The sequence below is a fragment of the Colletotrichum aenigma genome (genome assembly GCF_013390185.1).
Source record: "Colletotrichum aenigma strain Cg56 chromosome Unknown KSG_Cg56_contig05, whole genome shotgun sequence".
NCBI classification, from domain to species: domain Eukaryota; kingdom Fungi; phylum Ascomycota; class Sordariomycetes; order Glomerellales; family Glomerellaceae; genus Colletotrichum; species Colletotrichum aenigma.
Window position 1 is genome coordinate 1,501,015 of NW_023500911.1, and position 20,611 is coordinate 1,521,625.

Here is a 20,611-nt window from a genome sequence, read left to right on the forward strand (position 1 = left end):
TCAAACTATGTGCCCTGAAGTCTGAAGATGAATGCTCCCAAACCAGGTCAGACCGAACCAACAATGATCTCCACCGCTCTCTATGCAAACCCTGTCGCAGGAAACACCCAATGGCGAATTTCGTGACAGGACCCTACGCTGGGGCAAACCATCCGTGCAACCTGACAAAACAGAATGCCAAAACGCTTGCAAGTCAAAATAAACAGACTTCTCCCTTACAACTCCTGTGCTGTGCTCCTTTTTGTGCCAAAATCCAAACATTAATCCATCTCGATTCTACTGTCTGATAAGGGCATTAGTCTGGATGCTTCGATCAACTGTTGGGACGCCACTTACGGTCGGGTAGACTTGAAAGTCACAGTCACTTCATTTGCTTCCTTGATACTTCGAAGCTCGTTCGTCAGGCGATGGACCTGGCTATTCGCCGCCGCGAGGCTTTGGCTGATGCTCTGGATGGTCTCGTGGTGACTGTCGAGGCGGAAACAAGCGTTTCCGAGCTTCGTGCCCATCGCTGTCTCCTGACTCTCGAGTTCGCGCGACTTTAGCGTCTCGTTGAGCAGATGATCGAGCTTGAAGTTGATTTCATCAAGCTTTTGGTCAACGACCTCGCGCCATTGCAGGAGCTCGTTGACTTTGTCACCAATCGTGACTGTGGGCGAAGGGGGCGCCGGCGGCGCCTGCATCTTGGCAGTTGAGTTCGCGGTCTTTTGCATCTCTGACAGATCGAAGCTGGCCGTCTTTCCCTGAAGCAAAACCTTCTGTCAGCTCAGGAGGTACGAGTAAGAAGAGAAGCTTGTCTCAGCTCGAGCTGACCTTGGGGTAGTGGCCAGGCATCTTAGGCCAGTCCATCGTCGCGACTTCTCGGGTCTTCTTCTTGTTTGCGACTTTTCGGTCCATGGTTTCGGCACTTGTTCAAATTGCCAGGGGGGGTTTTACAAAACGTGTCTTTCTACCATATCTTTCGTGCCGCCTGCAAGAACTTTGACTGGTAGTAGCGATACAGTGGTGGAAGCAAAGCGTTGAGTTTGTGTTTGTGAGAGTGTTGGTGTTTTTCGAGAAGGCACTTGGTCAGGAGATTTGTGAAGGAGAGTAAATATCGACGCGCAGAGGAATAGCAGACAAAAGGGAAGGCGCGGTGGTTGGTGATTGTTGATGCCTAATCTCAATTCTTTTCACGCCTCGTGACCTCCTTTGTCAGGCCTCACGCCAAAGCTGACAGTGAATTGTTCGATTGAAACCATTCCGGTTGCTGGCTAACACTTACCGCGTCCTTCCAGAGCAGATTCCCATAATCGCCAACTACCCACAATCATTTTCACGAGATTCAGGACCTGGTGGTGAGCCCGAGGAGATGGCTGATTCAAGGTGTCCCACTTTTCCTCTCCCCCAGGACGAACAGTCAACTTCGGATGACAAGCGGCAAGTTCCTGCTTCCAACGGGTAGACAGCGGACCGCAAGCTTTTTTCACCCTTCAGCCGTTTGCCCTCAAAAGTTCTACGGTGCCGCTTCTGCCGTTGAATGTCGGATCAGCCCATGTGGACACCTGGTTTGGGACAATGTTTGCGATTGTCTGAGCCTTGAGGGTCAATGAAGCCATTCGAATGATAGGCCACTTCAACGATAGGCTGGTTCTTACATTATCTTAAGAGCGACTAAGCCATGTTCCATCAGCATGGAGGAAAGTCTTCTGTTATTGCAGCTTACGTGTCTAAGCCTCACCACAATGCTATGGAACGCCCTGATACCGCCCTGTTTTTTCGACTTTGGCGTTAAGCGTAAGCGAGGATGGGATTCCGAGTCAAGCCCAAGACTCTGGAATTGACAGACACTTGTCAGGTAACCGTCTGAAATCAGGTTTGTTTGCTCATGCGCACATACCTGCTTGACTTTCAAGGCAAAGGTTATTCGCTCAACGCTCAATGCAGCTGGCAACCTCCCCACTTCCCGCCCTCACGAAAGCTTGACGTCTGGACAAGGTCGTCCCTCCAGATGATTGGGGGAACTCAGCAGCCCACCCTGCAGACTGGTCCCTCGGGAACAAGGCACCGAAAATCCAAATCGATGTAAACATATAATCTTACCCAATAATCTTAACAACCAAGCTTCATTCTTAAATCCTTAGCGCGTCGAAGAATTACAGCCTGCGACCGTTAGATGCCTGAATTCATCTAGACTCCAGGAACCAATGCCATCTGGTTGGCTCTCCCCTGGGCTGCGTCCGCCGGCACAGATCATCAAGACCTTTGTGCAATCGCGATCTCATAGAGTTTGGGGGCCGGGTCAGCGGTCACCCTTGTCGCAGCGTGGTAGTCCCTGAGTCATCCTGGGAAAGCGAGTGACACCCTACCAAGAAGCTGGATTTCCGACCTGTCTTGAAGTGCCTTTGGTCTCATCAAAGGGCCACCCAACCTTGTCAACCCAGCGTTGAGGCGCCGCTCTCTTCCTCTTCGTGGTCGCCAAGGCTGTCTACCCGCTTTGGCTGTGCTCTTGGCGGCGTGATACGGGCAGCAGATTCTCACGAACACTCCCTCGAGAGCCTCAGATCAAGCAATGCGAACAGCGCTCAGTCTGTACTTGGCGGCGCTTGGCGCTTGAGGCTTGGGGTTTCCATAAATAATCCTCCAAGCGCAGATCTTCGTAACGGGGAGGCAACGCAGCTTGGCGCTGGACAAGGCATTCCGCTTCTCTGCCAACATGAATTCGCTAACGACACCTATGCCAAATAGAACGGCACAATACTACCCGCGATGCATTTTTTTTTCGTTCTCGCTATCTTTTGCGTTTTCGTGATCGACCGGAGCCGAGATGACAGAGTTGCCCCTGAGCGTTTAAGCTGCTACCCGTCGGCGCCGGTTAGCCAGCGTTCCACTCTGTCGCGGAAGCGGCCGAGGGCGCAAGAAGGGGAGCATTTGACAAAAACATCAGACCGAGAAGCTCGCAAGCAGTAGACTCTGGCCAGCGCCCGTCTTGCATGAGTCGGGGGAAGGTTCGTCGCCATGGGAAAGAGGAAGAGAGCCACAGGCACCAACCTGTGATCCTAACGTGCGTGTGTGCGCGCCGGCTGTGGTGGCCGATGTTCTAGACAGGGATCCGTGTACAAGGTGGCTAAAAAGTCCGAACTCAAAACAAATCATTTTTGGCGGAAAATGTACCCTCACGGCTTGTTCTAGCGTGAGGCGACATGTGGGTTGGAAACAAGCTAGGCATTCCTGGACTGTGGTGGCTCCGGATTTTCTCAGGTGGGAGTTAGCTAGTATTGAGGAGGAAGCCTCATTCACGAGAGCGAGAGGGAAGTGAAGAAAAGACTAGAGGGCCAAAGTCAGAGTTGGGGACACTTCGGATAAGGAGGGCGGCTTGTTTGGATGACGCGAAGCCTCAGTGCGAACTAACATTTGGGCCTCAATCAACCGCCGCCTCAACTTCAAGAGTCAAAATCGCGCCAGTTCGTGATTTCTTCGACGAAGATCAATCGAAATGCGACTGGTAATACTGGATCCAGGGCGATCTGGCGATCTGGAGAAGAACGTGGGATTTCCCCCTGTATTCTCCCCCTTTCCTGCAAGGGGCTGCGGACACTAGGCGGCGGCCGAAAGACTAAACGGCGTACTGCCGACACCAAAACATGCGCGGGCGCCGGAACGGACTGGTAGACTGGCCTCTTAGCTGGCCCAAATATGAGCTAGTGAGAATTATTCCGCTTTGCCGCTAGGCCGTTCGAGGAGAAGGCGCAGTTTGTTGGTTGCTGTGTTGCATGCTATGCGCCGCCTTAGTCGGGGACCTTTGCCTGGGAAGTTTCTTCGGCCTTGGTGCGACCAACTCGGCGTGACTTCACGGACCAACTGCGCATACAGACGCAGGAGTAGCAATGCAATTTACTATTTACTGCTGGCGAGAGACAGTAGGTCCATCAAGAAGGGGGGGTCCAAGGTTTGTTTCAAACCCGGACAGAGTTCGCCGCTCGCGGCCAATCCCTGCCGTCGGCCCTCCTCCCTCAGCCTCTGTCCTAAACTTCTGGACGACAGCTTATCAACCGGACTCTAGGCAATGCGTGTCTCAGAGAAGGGTCAGTCGTGGAGAAGTCGGGCGTCCCTTGGGCAGACAGGCAGCCAGGGAGCAGAGAGGGGACGCGGGGACGCACGTCGTCTGAAAATACCGCCCGTGCATGCCGAGAGCGACATGGGGATCAAGTGTTCAGGTGTCCCATCGCCTAGAACCAACACACTCTACGGCGTGAACCTTTGGGTCCTCCTCCGGCGCGTCCCCCGTATGTCGTCTGTTCCCTCCAATACGCACGCACTGAAACGAAGTGGGCTAACATTCATGCTCAGGCCACTGGGGGGGTTGGGCTTGCAGGAAATGGTGCGAAGCTAGAAGCCCGATGAGGGATCATGACGTTCAGGCGAAGGATGCGTGAGGCGTAAATAAGGGACCTGTTCCCGCATCTCTTCTTCATGATGATGTTCGGTCGATACAGCCGAACGATCAGCATTCTTCACCAAAGGCGTGCCAAGAAAAAGAAAATGGAATAAAGGGCACTTCATCACAAGACGATCAACTTCAGTCATCATGAACGCTTACAACCCTCGTCGGGTGTCCTACCTGAGGGCTCCGGGGACGGGAGGCATGCCCAAGCCTTGGGTATCGCCTTACCCTTCGCTCAGCTCCATCGGATATCCACCTTCAACACGATCAGCCGACGAGCGGTTCGCGTCCGCCGTCTGGCATCGCACGTTCAATCACATCGACTACGCGGCATACAAAGCGGCCTGTGACGCGGAAAGAGCAGCAAAGCCGGAGCGGGACGCGGATGTCTTCTCAGTGACGGCATCATCACACCGCAGTGGATTCTCGAGACTAGGAGCCATGCTCACTATTTACCCGTACCGCGACATGGGATGGCTCGTAACTATGGTGTTCATTGCCGGCAGTATCTGCTTCTGCCTAAACGGCATCTTCACTCTCATCCCTTTATTGAGCCCTGCTCTGGACTTCCCGGGACAGGATGCTGGTATTCAAACAACAAAGACTTTGGGAGGCGCGCTATTCGCCTTGAGCGGTCTCATGGGATTGCTGGCAGCATTCAACGTCGACCGTGGCGTGTTGGACCCGAAGAAAGATGCGCCTGATGCGTACAAGCCAGCACTACTCGGCAGCGATGAATGGGTTTGGTGGGCCAACTGGTACGAGCTTCGAACTGTCTTCTTGCCTAGCTTGGCCTTCCGAGCTGGTATCCTTCAGTTTCTTGCCGGGTCTTCCTTCACCGTCTCCGCCGTCTCTGGGATTCCGGGCGTCCTCGACCTCTCACACCCTAGCGCCGGTATTATTTTCGTAACATCACCTCTCCTCATCGGTGGCGGTCTATTCGTGATCGCCGGTTTTCTGATGATCTACCTGTCTCAGGACAAGTGGTACGTCCCCAAGACTTTCGATGCCAGTTGGCAGAATGGACTCTGGAATTTGGTCGGCGCTGGTGCTTTCCTGGCTGTTGGCGTTGTTACCCTTCTCGCAAAGACTGCGGCTGTGGCTATCGCGGCGTTATTCTTGACCGGTGGACTGGGTTTTCTGATGGCTGCCTTGATTCAGTGGTACATCATTATGGAGTTCTATCCGACTGATCCTTATACGGAGGACCCCGCGACTGCGGCAGAGATTCCTTCACAGTCGATTTATTGACGATCTTATGATTTGGTGTTTTGGACCATGGGGTTATATCAGAAAGAAACAGATTTTACATACCGACTCAGATTATTTAATTTACGATGTCATGACCTTCAAAAATCCTCCAACTTCACTCCTCGACAGTGACAAAAACAGACAATGACCAAGCCCACTGCGCTCTCACCGATGGCCCGCGGCTGCTTGGAAGCCAGCAAGCTGGAACAATTTCAAATTAGCGTCATGAGCTTCACGATGGACGCATAACGCACTAGAACGCTTTCGTTGATATCCTCAAATTCAACCGTTACCAGGAACTGAGGCGGGCGCGTCCAAACCATGTTGTTATTGATGTTGCGAGATGCTAATTAATAGTCACTGCCGACAATGATCAACGAACTCCGCACGGCCGAGTAAGCTTCGGCGACCGAGAGGGAGGGGGGGATTTTGGTGCATTGATATGACGCGGGGTAGGCATCTTGAATGAATTTCTCGCCCAAATTATGGGATGATTGCTAAATTTGATTTGGAAACGACTTCAATGCTTACGGTTTATTCCTGAAAATGGGCTTTTCTTTTGTACGGATGCACTACTTCCATCCAGATCAATTCGATCCCCTTAACATACCGTCACACATGCGATTGAACCGAGTTGTTTCCATACGAAGGGTGAGAGTTTCATATGAACAGAATTGTGACTAGACTAGAATAGAATATAATCGCCCAGTTTACATGTCAGTGATGGAGATATGGTGTCTCCGATGTCTTAATGTATCTGATTATCTACACTTCCTCTATTTCGCAACGGAGCAGCAAAGCTCCTTGGAAACATTAAGGGCTCTCATCCAGTGCAATACCCGTTCAAATCAACTCTTGCTACGTAGCCTGCGTATGTAATGAGTATGCAAAGCGCGTTATCACATAATCCCAGACAGCAATGCCTGATATACCAATCAGATAATGCCATACACTAATTGTGTTTAGATTGGACATCCTTCTTTTGGGATCTTCGGGCAGCAATAGTGTAGAACAGGCTGCCGTCGTAAATTCCACGGACATCTTCTTTCCAGATTCGGCCATCGGCAGGCCAGAGCATAATATAAGTGGCCATCCCTGTCCTAGGATTAGTGACACTTATAAGAGTAAATCAGAATTGTTACTAACATTCGAAGAATGCGCCTCCCCAGCCAACAGGGTCGAGAATCACCCGGTTGCCCTTGAGCATGGCAAAGATGTCACCAATGGTCATGTAGTCCCTGCCCTCGGCATACTTGGCAAAAATGTCTTCGAACTTTTGAGAGCTGAATCGGCCCTCAGTGTCATACGCGCCGCTGTCACTTCCGTGCTTATCCCTGTGAATGTTGTCGATGAAGATGCGGAAGAAGGGATCGGGTAGGTACCCGCGCACTGTAGGGTAGGAGAAGTTGCCGTGAATGATGAAGACCGAGAGTGTCGAGAGAATAAGTCCAAAGCCAAGCTTGTAGAATCCAACAAAGGTGTCCAGTGGCCAGATGACACCATCTTGGTCCTAATAGACATTAGAATACCAGAAATTGATGAGACAGATGGCAATACTTACACGGTCGAAGAACTCGCAGTGCTGTTGCAACACCTGCATTCATGCCCATTAGTTACCAGGTCCCATCTCAAACAAGCCACGGAGGAAAGATCACTCACAGTTTGATGACGATGGATTTTGTTCCAATCATACTCCGTCGTGCCGTTCGGACGATCGTGCGTCGCAGCGATGTTGGCCCGAGCAGTGCCTTTGACGATGGTTAACTCCACTTTTCTACTAATGCAAGGGAGAATGGTCTACCAGTGTGGGACAGTCTCTGGTCATCCTCGGGCTGCAGGAACGGCTTCCGCTGGGTGGTAATTGGGACCTCCGAGATGGACGAGATCACCGGCTCCCCAAGCATGTTGGAGGCCTTCTTCAGATTGGTGTACGTTTGCCCTTCTGTAGCCATAATGGTGATGGGTGTCAAAATGGTGTGAAAGTAGTGAGAGCCACTCAGAACGGAGGTATTAGAAAGGCGATCGACGCCGGGTTTTATGGAGCTATGTGATTGCTTGGTGTCTGTCTCACATTCAATGACCCCTTCATGGTGACGTCAGTGTCTCTTCACGAATTGTTGAGACTGGGCGATCGGGCCATAATGGTACACGGTCTCTTGGTGTTGATTTTGCATGTGATGGAATAAGCCACAAACTGCGCTTTGTGTATCGCGATGTGGCTGAACAGGAATGCAACATCGCGTCGCCGCGTCTTTCAATCGAGGGCAGAACACCCCGCTGTCAGCATCGTCGTGGTGGATTCACGCGGACATGGTGTAGAGGGAAGACAGTAATAATGACATATGTTAACCAATCTGTTGACAAGCTTCAGTTCCCTAATCGCTTGTGGGCTGAAGAAAATATCTGGGTAAAGGTGGACCATCGGGCTCGTGAACCTGGGGAAGATCGTGGCATGACGCTAAACTGACCTCAAAGGCATCTGTTGCGACGATGAAAACATTGTGTCGTTCCATGCTGAAGAGAACAGAAGAAAACTATCTCTAACCGCTTCTATAAGATGGCCAGACGTACTGGGCGAAGCGATAAAACAATCAAAAAGTTTGCAATGCCCATCGACTAAAGCCCGATTTTTGCTCAACTACGAATCAAGCACAAAGCTCATTTTTCCCTCATAACATCTATCTACGCCAATTACAATGGATCAAGCACTGCAGACCGCACTCAGCACCGGCCTATCCTCGGTCTCTGGGTTCCATTCCAACAAGCCAAAGGAAGTCGATCCAAAGTTGGCTGGCAAAAATGTTCTGCCTCAAAGCTTCTGTCCAACTGCCAAAGACCGCCTGTCATTCCCGCCAGTCAAAGCCTCTTATCTTTCCATTGGCGGCTGGCCGTGGGCAGACAAGCCGACATGGCATTATGACGAGAGCGAGTGGATCAAAATCCAGGAGGCATGGCAGATCCTCTACGACGCGGGCATCAACTTCATCGACACCGCGGAGGCGTACGGAAACAACGAAAGTGAGAAGATCGTCGGCGATCTTGTGCAAAGTCTTCCTCGCGATAACTTCGTGGTGCAGACGAAGTTTTTCGGCACGCCCATGAAAGCGGAGAACTTCATCCACCCCGTCGACGCACCCGTGACGAGCTTGAAGGCCAGCTTGGAGCGCCTGCGCCTCGATTTTGTCGACATTTACCTAGTCCATGGTCCTATACATCCTCAGAGCTTCTCGAACATTGCTGAAGGAATGGCCAAGTGCGTGAAGGAAGGTCTCACCCGAGCTGTGGGCGTTGCAAACTACGACAGTGAAGATGTCTTCAAAATCCGAGACGAGCTAAAGAAGAACAACGTGCCTTTGGCTACGAACCAGTGCGAATTCAGCATCCTTCGTCGTTACCCCGAGATCACTGGTAGCATTAGAAATTGCCAGGCGAGCGACATCATTTTCCAATCGTACTCTTCCCTCGGGCAAGGGCGCTTGTCTGGGAAATACACACCTGAGAACCCACCGCCTAAGGAGTACCGCTTCAGCAGTTACGATATGAAGGATATTGAGCCGACCATCGCCACCTTACGAGAGATCGCAGAGAAGCGAGGAAAGAGCCCAGCTTCTGTTGCTCTCAACTACAACATCGGCAAAGGCGCTGTTCCGGTCGTCGGCATCCGTAGAGCTGAGCAGGCAAGAGAGGCTATTGAAGCGCTTGGTTGGAGATTGAGCGAGGAGGAGGTAATCGCTATTGATAAGGTCAGCGTCGAAGGCCAGACCACGTCACTCTGGCAGCAGGGGTAAACAAATCGGCACTGACGACAGTGGCGAGAGCAAGAGATTGTGAACTAAAAGCAAGCGACAGGTGTCTGTTTCTGCCCATAGCGTGTCAAACTATCTTGCGATTTTGTATACGAAAGAAAATGAACATTGGCAACAATCCTCAAAAGTGACACATGGACCTTACTCATATTAAGGAACTTGATCGGTGACCGAAGAACTTAAGCAATGAAGTTTTAGCGACCCAAGTACCCATTAGCTCCCAAACCGTTCATTCGAGGGCGAGGCGACGAGACTCGGTTGAGAGCGATTCAGAATGATGACGAACAGGACAAGAGGTGGCCTTTGTATTTCCATAGCGGCACTTGACAACGGCGATTCATCATTTCAACGCTGAACCTGGCCGGCATCGCAACGCGACATACGAGGCTTCCTTGTCACACATCATGGGACGAGCCTGTCATTTCTGCCTGGATTTCCCCACGAGCTTCCGAGAATATCTCTGACGCACTCCCGTGATTTGAAGGGAGGTATTGATGGGCGGCGAACGCTTGGACAGTGTTTGGGCTCAAACCAGCCGGCGACAACGGCTTCCTGTCAAGTAGCTAATGGCAGTTCACTTGAAAAGCGAAACCACCCTGCGTCCCCGAGCCGCAAGCACCCGGCGTCCTGCCGATGGGTTGCCACGGCGTATTGTCAAGAAACACGTTCATCTCTTGGCAATGGCCGAGCGAGCGACGCACGACAGAGGTGCATCGACCATGTGATTGGGAGGTGCTCGGATCTGCCTGATGTTTCTCTGTTAGTGCGCTCACGGCAGGGACTTTACCCGACCTGCACGACCGTTGAGATTTGATCGAGGAGTTGAGACCTGGGCCCAATCAAATTTAGGCTTTTGGACACCAGTGTTCAAGCATATTTCTGCCGGGAACTGTGATCATAGAAACGATTGGCCAAGTCAGTTCATCTCAATTATGAACATAGCCGGTTTACATTGACCTCGTTCGCTAGTTTCCCAAAGAAGAAATCTTTGGAGAACCTAAACGACGAAAACATCAGGACATATGTGCACAAGCTGAAGCGAATAGACGAAGACAAGGATCCTCTGTATACCTTCGGTCATGAGAATATCAATGCAATTCGCAAAACCCGAAATGATTCTTTTGCGGACTTCTCATCGTCTCAAGCCTCTTCTCTAGAACTTCTAGAACGCTGTAACGGTTGCCAGAAATGCATGCCATATGGCCCTGAGGGACAGAACGTGTACGATGGGAACCTTGTACCTTCCTCGCCATGTGTTTCTAGTTCAGATGATTACCGTTGGGTTCCGCATAGAATGTCTAGATCTAGACAACTACGCCGAGAGGAGTGAACTACCTGCTTTCCGTACAACGATTTAGCCTTCGCAATTGTCTACAGCTCGGCACGTACTGCCGTAATGTCCGGTGGGTGCATTGTTTCCTTGTAGCAGCGCAGGTGACTCAACTCATCAGCAAAGATAAATGATTTCATGTTCCACGGCGAAAAGAAATTAGATGATGTCCGCAATACTAAGAGGATTTGGTCGCAAAGTGAGTCTAAAGATAGCAAGTAGGGGGTTTGAGAACAGCGTACGCTGACAACAATCAAAGCATCGAGCAGCAAAAGAGTATGATCAGTGGGAGGCTTGAACTCCCGGCCTTGGCATTACTCAATACGTCTGATGATGTATTAGTACCACGCTCTAACCAACTGAGCTAACCGACCAGTTGTGGATGTTAGACCAATGCCCTAACCCTGCTCATGTTCGGTGGTGGAGATGGAAATGAGTCACGGAGAAAGAGTGGCTCAACGGACCCTGGCGCCGCATCTTGCTCCGGCCCCACATTGAGGTTGAGAGAGACGTCAAGCCTCAAAGAACTCCAGATTGGGGGTTGAGCTCTTAGTATGTTGTGCTGCTAATACGGCTGCTAAAAATAGAGAATAGAATAGCAAGGCAGTATTGCGTCTGCTTGCGATAATGTGTTGTTGTGTTTGGTGAGCATTCAGGGCCCAAGTTCATCGCACCTAGCCCAGGTAATAAGCCAACTTCAATCAAGTGACCATCTTACTGCCCGATTGGGAACTCTCTGCGCATCAATAAACTGAATATTCTAGGGTCTTCTCATACAAGTGTCTGAGTTCCGAGTATTACCCGAGACAAAACTGAAAAGCCTCACAAGCCATCGGCGTACAACATATATCATATGACTTGAAAGAAGCATAGTAATTGGACCGGCGTGAGATCGAGCGCGTACAACTTTCTTTTGCTCAGGTCCTTTAGCACGATTTCTTAAGCTAGAAAGATCGTGAGGTAGTTCAGCGCATCACTTAAGAGACATCAATACGTGCATAGGGGTAGATCAGTGTATCAGCAATGACGTGCTTGAATAACTGTCGGATCCGAACCCGAAACTCCGCAACGGCGCTATTGGTCTATTCGCCGGCATTCAGAGCGAAAACGCTCCAGGAACCAGGCACATTGAGGGGAGCTTCTCCAATATATTCCCCAAAAAGGTAAGTCTGGTAAGTCGAGTGTCACGCAATGACTGCCCGCCCTACGGCGTTCCCCCCGAGTTCGGTCCTTCAAGCCATTGCTTTTCTCCCATTTTCTCAAACCTCTTTTCCTTCCGCAAACCTTCACTTTCAATCGCTAACACCTCCACTGCTGAAGAACACGGTCACCTATCCGGACCAGGCGGAGACGAGCTCACGGGCTCTCAGTCCACCAAAGAAAGCGTTCACGTCAACTGGCCTTCTACCCCAGATTCTTGAAACTTGATCTCTCGTTCGCCCGGTTTTGCCGCTCTGTCCAATCCATGAGTTAAAGCATCGCCAGACTGTGCACCCACGTTGACAGTGACGAACGACATGACAAGAAGCGAACCCGCCGCCATGGACTCGAACGTCCGGGAGCCAACGCACATCAATGCGCTGCGTCCCCGAGCTGCCGAAGACGTGAAGATCTCTTTCCTTTTGAATGGCCATTCCTGCAGCTTCTCGACCGACATGATGCCCGATGAGAGCCAAATCACCACTAGCAACCTCACCCGCAGCACCAAGGAAGCCAGCCACAGCAGTCAAGAGTACATCCTGCAGCAGCAGCAGCCGCACCATTACCATCCTGCGAAACAGCAATTTGTCAACCTCCCTCCGCCACAATGTACGAGCCGCTGTCGCCAATCATGGACCAGAGCCGTGTTGTACCTCACGGGCCTCATCCTAATCTCGGTTTGGTATGCCAGCAGGCAATACGGCGCCGGCAGCGGGCGCTGGCCAGCCCGCCAACCACCGCAATCCCCTGCTTCACCTTCACCCGTCCGGAACTGGGATTCGGCGGCCTCCAAGGCCGCAGCTTTTACGGCGCGTCTCAACCTTACCGAAAAGACCCGAATAGTTACTGGTCGTATCGGTCTTGAGGTCGGCGGCTGCATTGGTAACATCCCGCCGATCGAGCGCGTCGGCTTCCGCGGCCTCTGCCTGCTCGATGGGCCCACGGCGCTGAATCGCGCCGATCTTGTTAGCGTGTTCCCGGCCGGCCTGACAACGGCCGCTAGCTGGGACAAGGATTTAATTTACAAGCGTGGAAAGGCGTTAGGTGAGGAGTTTCGGGACAAGGGCGTCCACGTTGGACTCGGGTGAGTTTTGCAGTCTTTCCATGGTGAATAACAGGGCGCTAACATTTGACTTAGACCAGTGGCTGGACCACTGGGCCGGAACCAACTCGGTGGACGCAATTGGGAGGGCTTTTCTGTCGATCCATACCTCACTGGAGTTGCTATGAGTCTCACCATCAAAGGCATGCAAGATGCTGGCGTGCAGGCGTGCGCAAAACACTTCATCGGCAATGAACAAGAAACTCAACGAACTAATTCCTGGCTGGAAAACGGCACTGAAATCGCAGCAATCTCTTCCAATATCGATGACCGCACCTTGCATGAGCTGTATCTATGGCCATTCGCCGATTCTATCCGCGCGGGCGTTGCTACAGTTATGTGTAGTTACAATAGGCTCAACCAGACCTACGCCTGTGAGAACTCCAAGCTTCTGAACGGAATTCTCAAGGATGAACTCGCCTTCAAGGGATATGTGCAGAGCGATTGGTTCGCGACTCACTCGGGACCGGAATCGATCAATGGTGGCTTGGATATGAACATGCCGGGACCGATCGGCCAAGCCGAGACTTTCACGGGCGAAACCTACTGGGGACCCAACATCACGAAAATGATCAGCGACGGTTCTGTCACTGAAGACCGTCTTGACGAGATGATTAAACGCATCATGACACAGTACTATCTGTTTGGACAGGATAGCGCCGGCTACCCGACGGTTGACCCATCCATCATATTCACCATCGCAGCGCAATCGAATCTTCTTCACTTGATCCCATTTGGGCCGCCACCGAGCCGCGATGTTAGAAGCGATCACTCCAAGATTATTCGCAAGCTGGGTGCCGAAGCCGCTGTCTTGCTAAAGAACGTTAACGGCACCCTTCCATTGAAGCAACCCTCCAACATTGGCGTCTTCGGTAATGATGCGGCAGACCCGGCCGACGGGCTTGTCTTTGGCGCTGGGTTTGAGGTTGGCACACTCTCAATCGGCGGTGGTTCTGGGACGGGCCGGCACACATATCTGGTTTCGCCTCTCGAAGCGATCAAGGCTCAAGCTCGTCAGAGCGGCGCGCGGGTGCAATACATCCTGAATAACAAGGTCCTAGCGGCAGGCGACTTCAGCAGCTTGTACCCTATCCCAGATGTTTGTCTCGTGTTTCTCAACACGTTTGCTTCTGAGGGTTACGATAGGAAAGACATTGAGGCCGATTGGAACTCGACGCCGGTTGTTGAGAATGTCGCCCGGCGATGCCCGAACACAGTCGTCGTGACACACTCGGCTGGCATCAACACCTTGCCATGGGCTGATAACCCCAACGTCACAGCCATCCTAGCAGCCCATCTTCCAGGACAGGAGTCTGGTAACTCCATCGTCGACGTTCTCTGGGGGAAGGTCAATCCTTCTGGAAAGCTGCCGTATTCAATCGCCGCCAACCCGAACGACACCAACATCCCAGTCGTTAACCTTACTGAGGCCGAGATATCCTCGCCCACAGCATGGCAAGCCGATTTTACGGAGGGCCTGTATATCGACTATCGGCATCTAGACGCCAAAAGCATTGATCCACTATATGAATTTGGCTTTGGCATGAGTTACACCACTTTCGAATTACAGCCATCATTGAAGATAAGGCAACTTGTTCATAGCGTTTCTGCTACACCGAACCCATCTACACCTAATATCCCAGGCGGGAACCCGGAACTTTGGGAACCTATGATACGCCTTACCGCCCTTGTTACTAATACGGGGCATGTTGCTGGCTCGACGGTACCCCAGCTTTACGTGTCATTGCCCCAAAACACAGTCCCAAAAGGCACTCCCGTACAGGTTCTTCGAGGATTTGAAAAGATTTTCTTGCAACCGAAGGAGTCTGCAACTGTTGAATTTGAGCTTCTGCGCAGAGATCTTAGCTACTGGGACGTTGGGTCTCAGAGTTGGGTTGTTCCCGAAGGCTCCATTGCATTTAGAGTTGGGTTCAGTTCTCGCGATATAAAGACTACAGCGAAGTATGTTGTTCGTTAATAATTCGAGGTTTGAAATGTGGGTTTCTTCGCAGCGAACGAAGCAGGAGTATAGGAGTTAAAACGTGTTTTGTCTTACAATGTTCCTTGTAATCAAATAATTTGCAATTCAGTCTCCTCAAAATCTGGCCTCACACCTTCGCCATCCATAAGATCGTGAATGTAGCAGTCACCTATGATGCGCCACCCTCCATCCCCAGCTTCTCGAAGAGTAAAGACAGAGTCACATCCATGAAACAGGGCAACGATATCCCCTGGTTGAGTTCCGTCAACACACCATCCAAATCTTCCTGCATCGGAACGGAAGAAGCGTCTGTTCAAGCTCCACTTCGCATTCGCTCCGATGACCAGCTCAAGATTCTCCTTCTGTTGCAGGTAGTACGAGTCGGCGTCGCGTAAGGATAATCCATGGTTGTCAATCTGATCTGCCAGGAGCTGTTGAAGTATCCCCTCAGGTCCCTCCATGAGGGTCATTGTCTTCAGGTAGACATCAAAGCCGGTGGCGCATCCATCGCGCGGGCGCTCATTCTCTCGAGTGCGGTTGTACATGAATGTTCTCCATAGATTCTCCCACGTTCTTGGCGTGACTTTCTTGTCCGGGAATGCAACGTCCACAACGCCGAGATGCCAAGCCTTCGCATCTTCCCTGGTCTTCTCGATGATCTTCATATATCGGTATCGAGCATCCTTGGGCGTTTTTTTCCCATGCTGCCTCGTTGTTCCTTCAGGCGTAACTTCTTGGCTCTCGGTGCAATCCGTTTCTGCATCATCTCCTGAACACCTGGACATGGATTTTGCGACCTTGTTCGCTGGTTGCCAGGCGAAGAAGCTTGGTGGAGATCGTTCGGGCTCAGCATCGAGGATTGGCCCGCCGTATTGCGACATTTCGAACTTGCTCCAATCCCCATCCTCGTCGTCGGCAGGGTCCATTGGTCCAGCCTGTTTGGGGGGCGGGATTCGACGCTTCATCTCAATGGCAGCGACCTTGTCGAGGATTCTCCCTCTGATGCGAAGAATCGTGCCGTCTCCGTCGATAGAAAGCTCGGGCTTAGTGTTTCCAGCAGCTTTCATTTCCAAGCCTCTGATTCTAAGCGGCTCGGTCCACCCAGGACACGTCCAGTCCGGCACCCATGAAGGCAGTTTCAACGTGGTCGGTTTCGAGGAATCGACACAGTGCGTTAGAACATCCATATGTCCGGCATGCAACTCCCGCACGGCAAAGTCAGTGAAGAGCTTTTCTGCTGATTGAGCGTAGTCGACCAAAAATTCGTCCTTCCTCTCCGTCAGACCCAGGACGCCGTAAATCTTATCGCTTGGTATGGTCGCGTTGAAGTCTCTCAGCTCCTCCAGCAATCCCAGTAAGGGCATGGTCGAGAATGGCGCGGATTCGTCGATTCGCTTCTGCCTCAACTGCTCCATGACGGCAATTGTTTTGAGTGCTTTACATTCAACAATGGTGCTCTGGAGTTTGTACATCTGGATCGCGCGGATCACACTCGATAAGAATGTCCATCCAAAGCTGAGACCCCCGATGTGCACGCTAATGTCCTTGGAGTTGGCGACCTCTTGTATGATCCATGTACGTTTGAACTGTGTATGGCTGTCAGTTTGCCTCTCATGCTCTGCCAATTCAGTGAAGATACACATACCCATGCCCTGTTTAGCATTTCAGACAGCAAGCCCCAGTCTAGCCGCTCGGTGTTTGCTGTCTGTTCAAAAAGCCACTGAAACTGAGGAACACTCATGTCAATCTCAAACAGACCCTTTTTGTACAAATCGTCAAACACGTCCGAAATTGCCATTAAGGTCCTGAAGGCATGGAAGTCCATTTCTGTCGATTCGCCGAGCCACACTCTTGTCCGCGACGCACCCGCGTAAATCTGGCGCATGATCTTGACGTGCTCGTTGCGCTCGGAAATGTCCTGCTGGTTGATGCAGAGAGCATCAACCCAAATTCGCAGAGGGACCCCGTCCTCCTCTCTCAACCTCCTTAAAGCACGAAACAGCTCGCCACCTACAACAACAGTCACGCCGTCGCAGATGATGGGTGCGTCCGGCATCTTGCCGCCCAAGCGGATGTAGGTTTCGCCCATGTACGGGTGGTCTACCAGGTCCTTGAATTTTAGGGTTCCCCCTTTCTCGATGAGCTGCTCGTCTTCGTCTTTGCCGTAGACTGCCCACGGGAGTTCGTCATCGGGACCGATGCCAGGGTCCCGATCAATGCCTTTGCTCCAGCAGTAGCTCAGTGCTTCGTATGGCTCATCGGGGGATGCGATTTTGATGTGGGAGAGACTGCATGTTATGTCGTCGGTGAACTTTCCGGGTTGGAAAGTAAGAACACGGGTCTCGTGTGGTAAATTGAGCTTACGATAGGGATAGGTCGCCATGCTGAAGTCAGCTTAAAGTTGTCGATGATGTACAGAAACGTAGATGGAAGTGCAAAGATGATGCAGAGCAGAACTTCCAGTCATATATGCATTATATCTCATTCAAAAACAAGCAGGTTGAGGCCTGGGCTGCCTCTGTGAGCATGGTCTCTCGCAAGACGGCTGGCTGTGCCAGGCAGCAGCAAGGAGCAAACCCCTGCACGCATCGCATCGTCCTCAATCAATTGGTGGAGGACCCCAGTCGTCTGTTAGAGCTGAGCGCTAGACACCACCCGTCGATGTTACCTTCATCCTAAAATTGACGGCGGGTAGAAATTAAAAAGTAACTGTGTTTAGAAGCCCTTGTATTTGAAGGTGGTTCAGGATAACCTGACATTGATCCGAGAAGCACCAACATGTTCTCATTCTGTCGGGAGAAGAGGCGTGAGTTTCCTGTTTCGGACTGTGGATCTGAAGGGGTTCTTCTACCCCAAGATGTTGGAGATCATGACAAACCATTATTGCAAAGTTGGGGTATGTCAAGACTATAAGTACGCTGCAGGTTTAAACATCTTTGCATAGCCTGTCTGACGCGTCAGTTCCCTTGATCTTCAATCGCAGTCATTGCAATTTTAAGATGACTACCTCAGAAAGCCCAGGACTGCTGCATCAGCCAGTGAAAATCGCCTGTATCCAGTTTGCAAGTGGTATAACCGAACTTAGCCCCCAAAATCAAGAGCGGGGAGCTGACCTGGACAGGCTCGGACAAACCCCTCAATCTTCAGAAGGCTCGCCAACTCGTCTTGGAAGCGTCAGCCCACGGTGTCAAAATTGTAGTACTCCCAGAATGCTTTAACTCGCCCTACTCTACGACATCCTTCCCAGAATATGCCGAGGTCCTTCAACCGGCCCCGCCTCCGGAGTCTTCATCCCCAAGCTTCCATGCGCTGAGCAGTATGGCTAAGGATGCCGGTGTATACCTCGTCGGTGGCAGCATACCAGAGTTGGAACCCGACACACGCAAGATCTTCAACACCACGCTCGTGTTCTCGCCTTACGGAGAGATCCTCGGAAAGCACCGCAAAGCCCATCTCTTTGACGTCGACTTTCCGGGCAAGATGACCTTTCGCGAGTCAGACACGCTATCTCCAGGAAACACCATAACCACAATAGACCTTCCGGAATATGGCACAATCGGACTTGGCATCTGCTATGATATCCGGTTCGCAGAGTTTGCGACGGTTGCATCCCGCAAAGGAGCCTTTGCTTTGATTTTTCCTTCGGCGTTCAACAGCACGACGGGACCTCTGCACTGGGAGCTTCTTGCCCGAGCGAGAGCCCTTGACAACCAAGTGTATGTGGCTATGTGCTCGCAATCGTACGAGCCGGGGTCCGGATATCCGGCTTGGGGCCATAGTATGGTGGTCGATCCGAATGGGCAAATCATGGCGACGACAGAGAGGGGCCCGGCGATTGTGTATGCTGATCTCGAAGATGCACCTATCGGCCAGGCGAGAAGACAGGTCCCAATTGGGTTCCAGCGGAGATGGGACCTGTATCCCGATATCTCCAAGCTTATATGATCTTTTCTCTGGTACACCAAGATTGACGGAGTCAAACTTCAGCATGCATAGAAAGAGTCAGCCTGACAGCTACGTCTATTTCTACAACATGTTCTAGAATGAGAATCCTTCTATCAACTCCTTCAACGACGCTAACACCCCTTTATCCCAAGTCGTGACCTTGCCTTGCCACTTGTCCCCAGCACCTCCTCCCTTGACATCCTTGACGAGATCTTTGATCTTCGGCACTAAGGCCTCGACGCCCGCCTTCTGACCCAAGACGACAAGCTGCCCGCCTTGTTTGTCCTCACCAGTAGCCACAACCACCAAACCGCCAGACGCTGCCAGTGCATCCTTGATATTGACTGTGACCACCTTGACAAAGTCGGCGTTTCCATCGGCGCGATGTACCCAAACGGCCTTGCTCGTCTGCAGCTTCGTCTTCGCCGCCTCGGCTTCGAACTGCGCGATATCGGCCACGAGCTTCTTCTCTCTCTTCTTCAGTTCGGAGGCAGTTTCCTGCGTCCTTTTCACAGTTTGGATGACTTCCTGCGGTGCGCTGGGGCAAGACAGCAGTTTTGAGGCAGAGCTCATGGCGCCGATGGCTGCTGTGGCCAGATTGATGGCTCGGTCGCCTACAGAAAAGTACAGGCGGTAGTTCTTTCCGTGGACTGACTCGCCGTGGTGGACGAGGATGAGTGAGATGTGTGAGGTGGATGATAAGTGAGTACCGCAACATCTGCCCGTGGACAATTAGAAACTCCGAATAAAAGTAGATGAGTCACATAGGACATACGTATTGCGATCGATGTCTCCGATACGAATCACACGAACGACACCCTTGCTCTGGTCATAATCCCCCGGCATCTTGTGCACTTTCGCATCGTCAGGGGTTTCAACCGTGATGGGCAGGCTGGACCGGATGATTTCGGTGCAACGGGCTTGGATGGCTTGCAGTTCGGCATCTGTGGGCTTGCGTGGCAGGTCGACGTAGTTCATCGCACCGCTCTTTCCCATCCCCCAGCCGAGAGTGTTGAGGTTCTCATGGGTGTCCATGACGGCTGAAAGGAGATGCTGGCCTGTGTGCTGCTGCATGTGGTCCCATCGGCGCTGGAAGTCAACTTCCTGACGAACACGATCGCCTGGAGACAAGGGCTGCGGAGAGTGATAGACGCAGCGCAAGCCGACTCTTTCTACGAATTTTATCGGGATAGGTGTCTCTGAGTCACCTGCGAGCAGAGTGATGGTGCCGTGATCTGAAGGCTGACCTCCACCTACGCTCGTCATTTCATTAGCCTCATAACATGACAACATAACGAAAGACACCAACCTTCGGGGAAAAGAACCGAATCATCAAACTCAATCAGCCACGTCTCAGACTTCTCAACACCATTGGACTCCTTCGACTTGTCTTTGCCTCCATTCTTCTTGGCAACCGGCGGCGGGCGCTTTTCGCAAGAGATGACCTCTGCCTCTAACGTCTTCAGATATGTGTTCCGTTGACAAGCCAGGGCCCCGACCACCTCTGGCCTTTTTGTTGATTCCGTGACCGCCATTTGGGAGAGTCTCGCGGTGTTTTGTGATGAAGAAAAGT

The 20,611-nt window shown here is 51.8% G+C and overlaps 8 protein-coding genes across 8 annotated transcripts; 4 read left to right on the forward strand and 4 right to left on the reverse strand.

Moving 5' to 3' along the window:
• Window positions 1-276: 276 nt before the first annotated feature.
• Window positions 277-897, reverse strand: CGCA056_v008063 (uncharacterized protein; the record flags this gene model as incomplete). The annotated part of the gene is made up of 3 exons (XM_037323311.1): window positions 277-283; window positions 337-743; window positions 814-897. The coding sequence occupies 3 exons, from the start codon at window positions 895-897 to the stop codon at window positions 277-279; spliced, it is 498 nt and encodes a 165-aa protein (XP_037178280.1).
• A 3,670-nt stretch (window positions 898-4,567) lies between these two features.
• Window positions 4,568-5,674, forward strand: CGCA056_v008064 (uncharacterized protein; the record flags this gene model as incomplete). Its single annotated transcript, XM_037323312.1, has 1 exon — window positions 4,568-5,674. One exon carries the CDS (start codon window positions 4,568-4,570, stop codon window positions 5,672-5,674), a length of 1,107 nt encoding a protein of 368 aa, XP_037178283.1.
• A 952-nt stretch (window positions 5,675-6,626) lies between these two features.
• On the reverse strand, window positions 6,627-7,626 carry PXG3-1 (putative peroxygenase 3; the record flags this gene model as incomplete). The annotated part of the gene is made up of 5 exons (XM_037323313.1): window positions 6,627-6,769; window positions 6,821-7,184; window positions 7,236-7,268; window positions 7,334-7,422; window positions 7,476-7,626. The coding sequence occupies 5 exons, from the start codon at window positions 7,624-7,626 to the stop codon at window positions 6,627-6,629; spliced, it is 780 nt and encodes a 259-aa protein (XP_037178282.1).
• A 744-nt stretch (window positions 7,627-8,370) lies between these two features.
• Window positions 8,371-9,462, forward strand: CGCA056_v008066 (putative oxidoreductase; the record flags this gene model as incomplete). Its single annotated transcript, XM_037323314.1, has 1 exon — window positions 8,371-9,462. The coding sequence occupies one exon, from the start codon at window positions 8,371-8,373 to the stop codon at window positions 9,460-9,462; it is 1,092 nt and encodes a 363-aa protein (XP_037178285.1).
• A 2,889-nt stretch (window positions 9,463-12,351) lies between these two features.
• bglG-2 (putative beta-glucosidase G) lies at window positions 12,352-15,090 on the forward strand (the record flags this gene model as incomplete). The annotated part of the gene is made up of 2 exons (XM_037323315.1): window positions 12,352-13,094; window positions 13,149-15,090. The coding sequence occupies 2 exons, from the start codon at window positions 12,352-12,354 to the stop codon at window positions 15,088-15,090; spliced, it is 2,685 nt and encodes an 894-aa protein (XP_037178284.1).
• Window positions 15,091-15,182: 92 nt separating this feature from the next.
• CGCA056_v008068 (Heterokaryon incompatibility protein 6, OR allele) lies at window positions 15,183-17,476 on the reverse strand (the record flags this gene model as incomplete). Its single annotated transcript, XM_037323316.1, has 2 exons — window positions 15,183-16,679; window positions 16,739-17,476. The coding sequence occupies 2 exons, from the start codon at window positions 17,474-17,476 to the stop codon at window positions 15,183-15,185; spliced, it is 2,235 nt and encodes a 744-aa protein (XP_037178287.1).
• Window positions 17,477-18,092: 616 nt separating this feature from the next.
• Hydrolase lies at window positions 18,093-19,038 on the forward strand (the record flags this gene model as incomplete). Its single annotated transcript, XM_037323317.1, has 2 exons — window positions 18,093-18,162; window positions 18,215-19,038. The coding sequence occupies 2 exons, from the start codon at window positions 18,093-18,095 to the stop codon at window positions 19,036-19,038; spliced, it is 894 nt and encodes a 297-aa protein (XP_037178286.1).
• A 93-nt stretch (window positions 19,039-19,131) lies between these two features.
• YNL040W (putative alanyl-tRNA editing protein alaX) lies at window positions 19,132-20,573 on the reverse strand (the record flags this gene model as incomplete). The annotated part of the gene is made up of 3 exons (XM_037323318.1): window positions 19,132-19,756; window positions 19,814-20,291; window positions 20,348-20,573. 3 exons carry the CDS (start codon window positions 20,571-20,573, stop codon window positions 19,132-19,134), a joined length of 1,329 nt encoding a protein of 442 aa, XP_037177597.1.
• Between the last annotated feature and the right edge of the window lie 38 nt (window positions 20,574-20,611).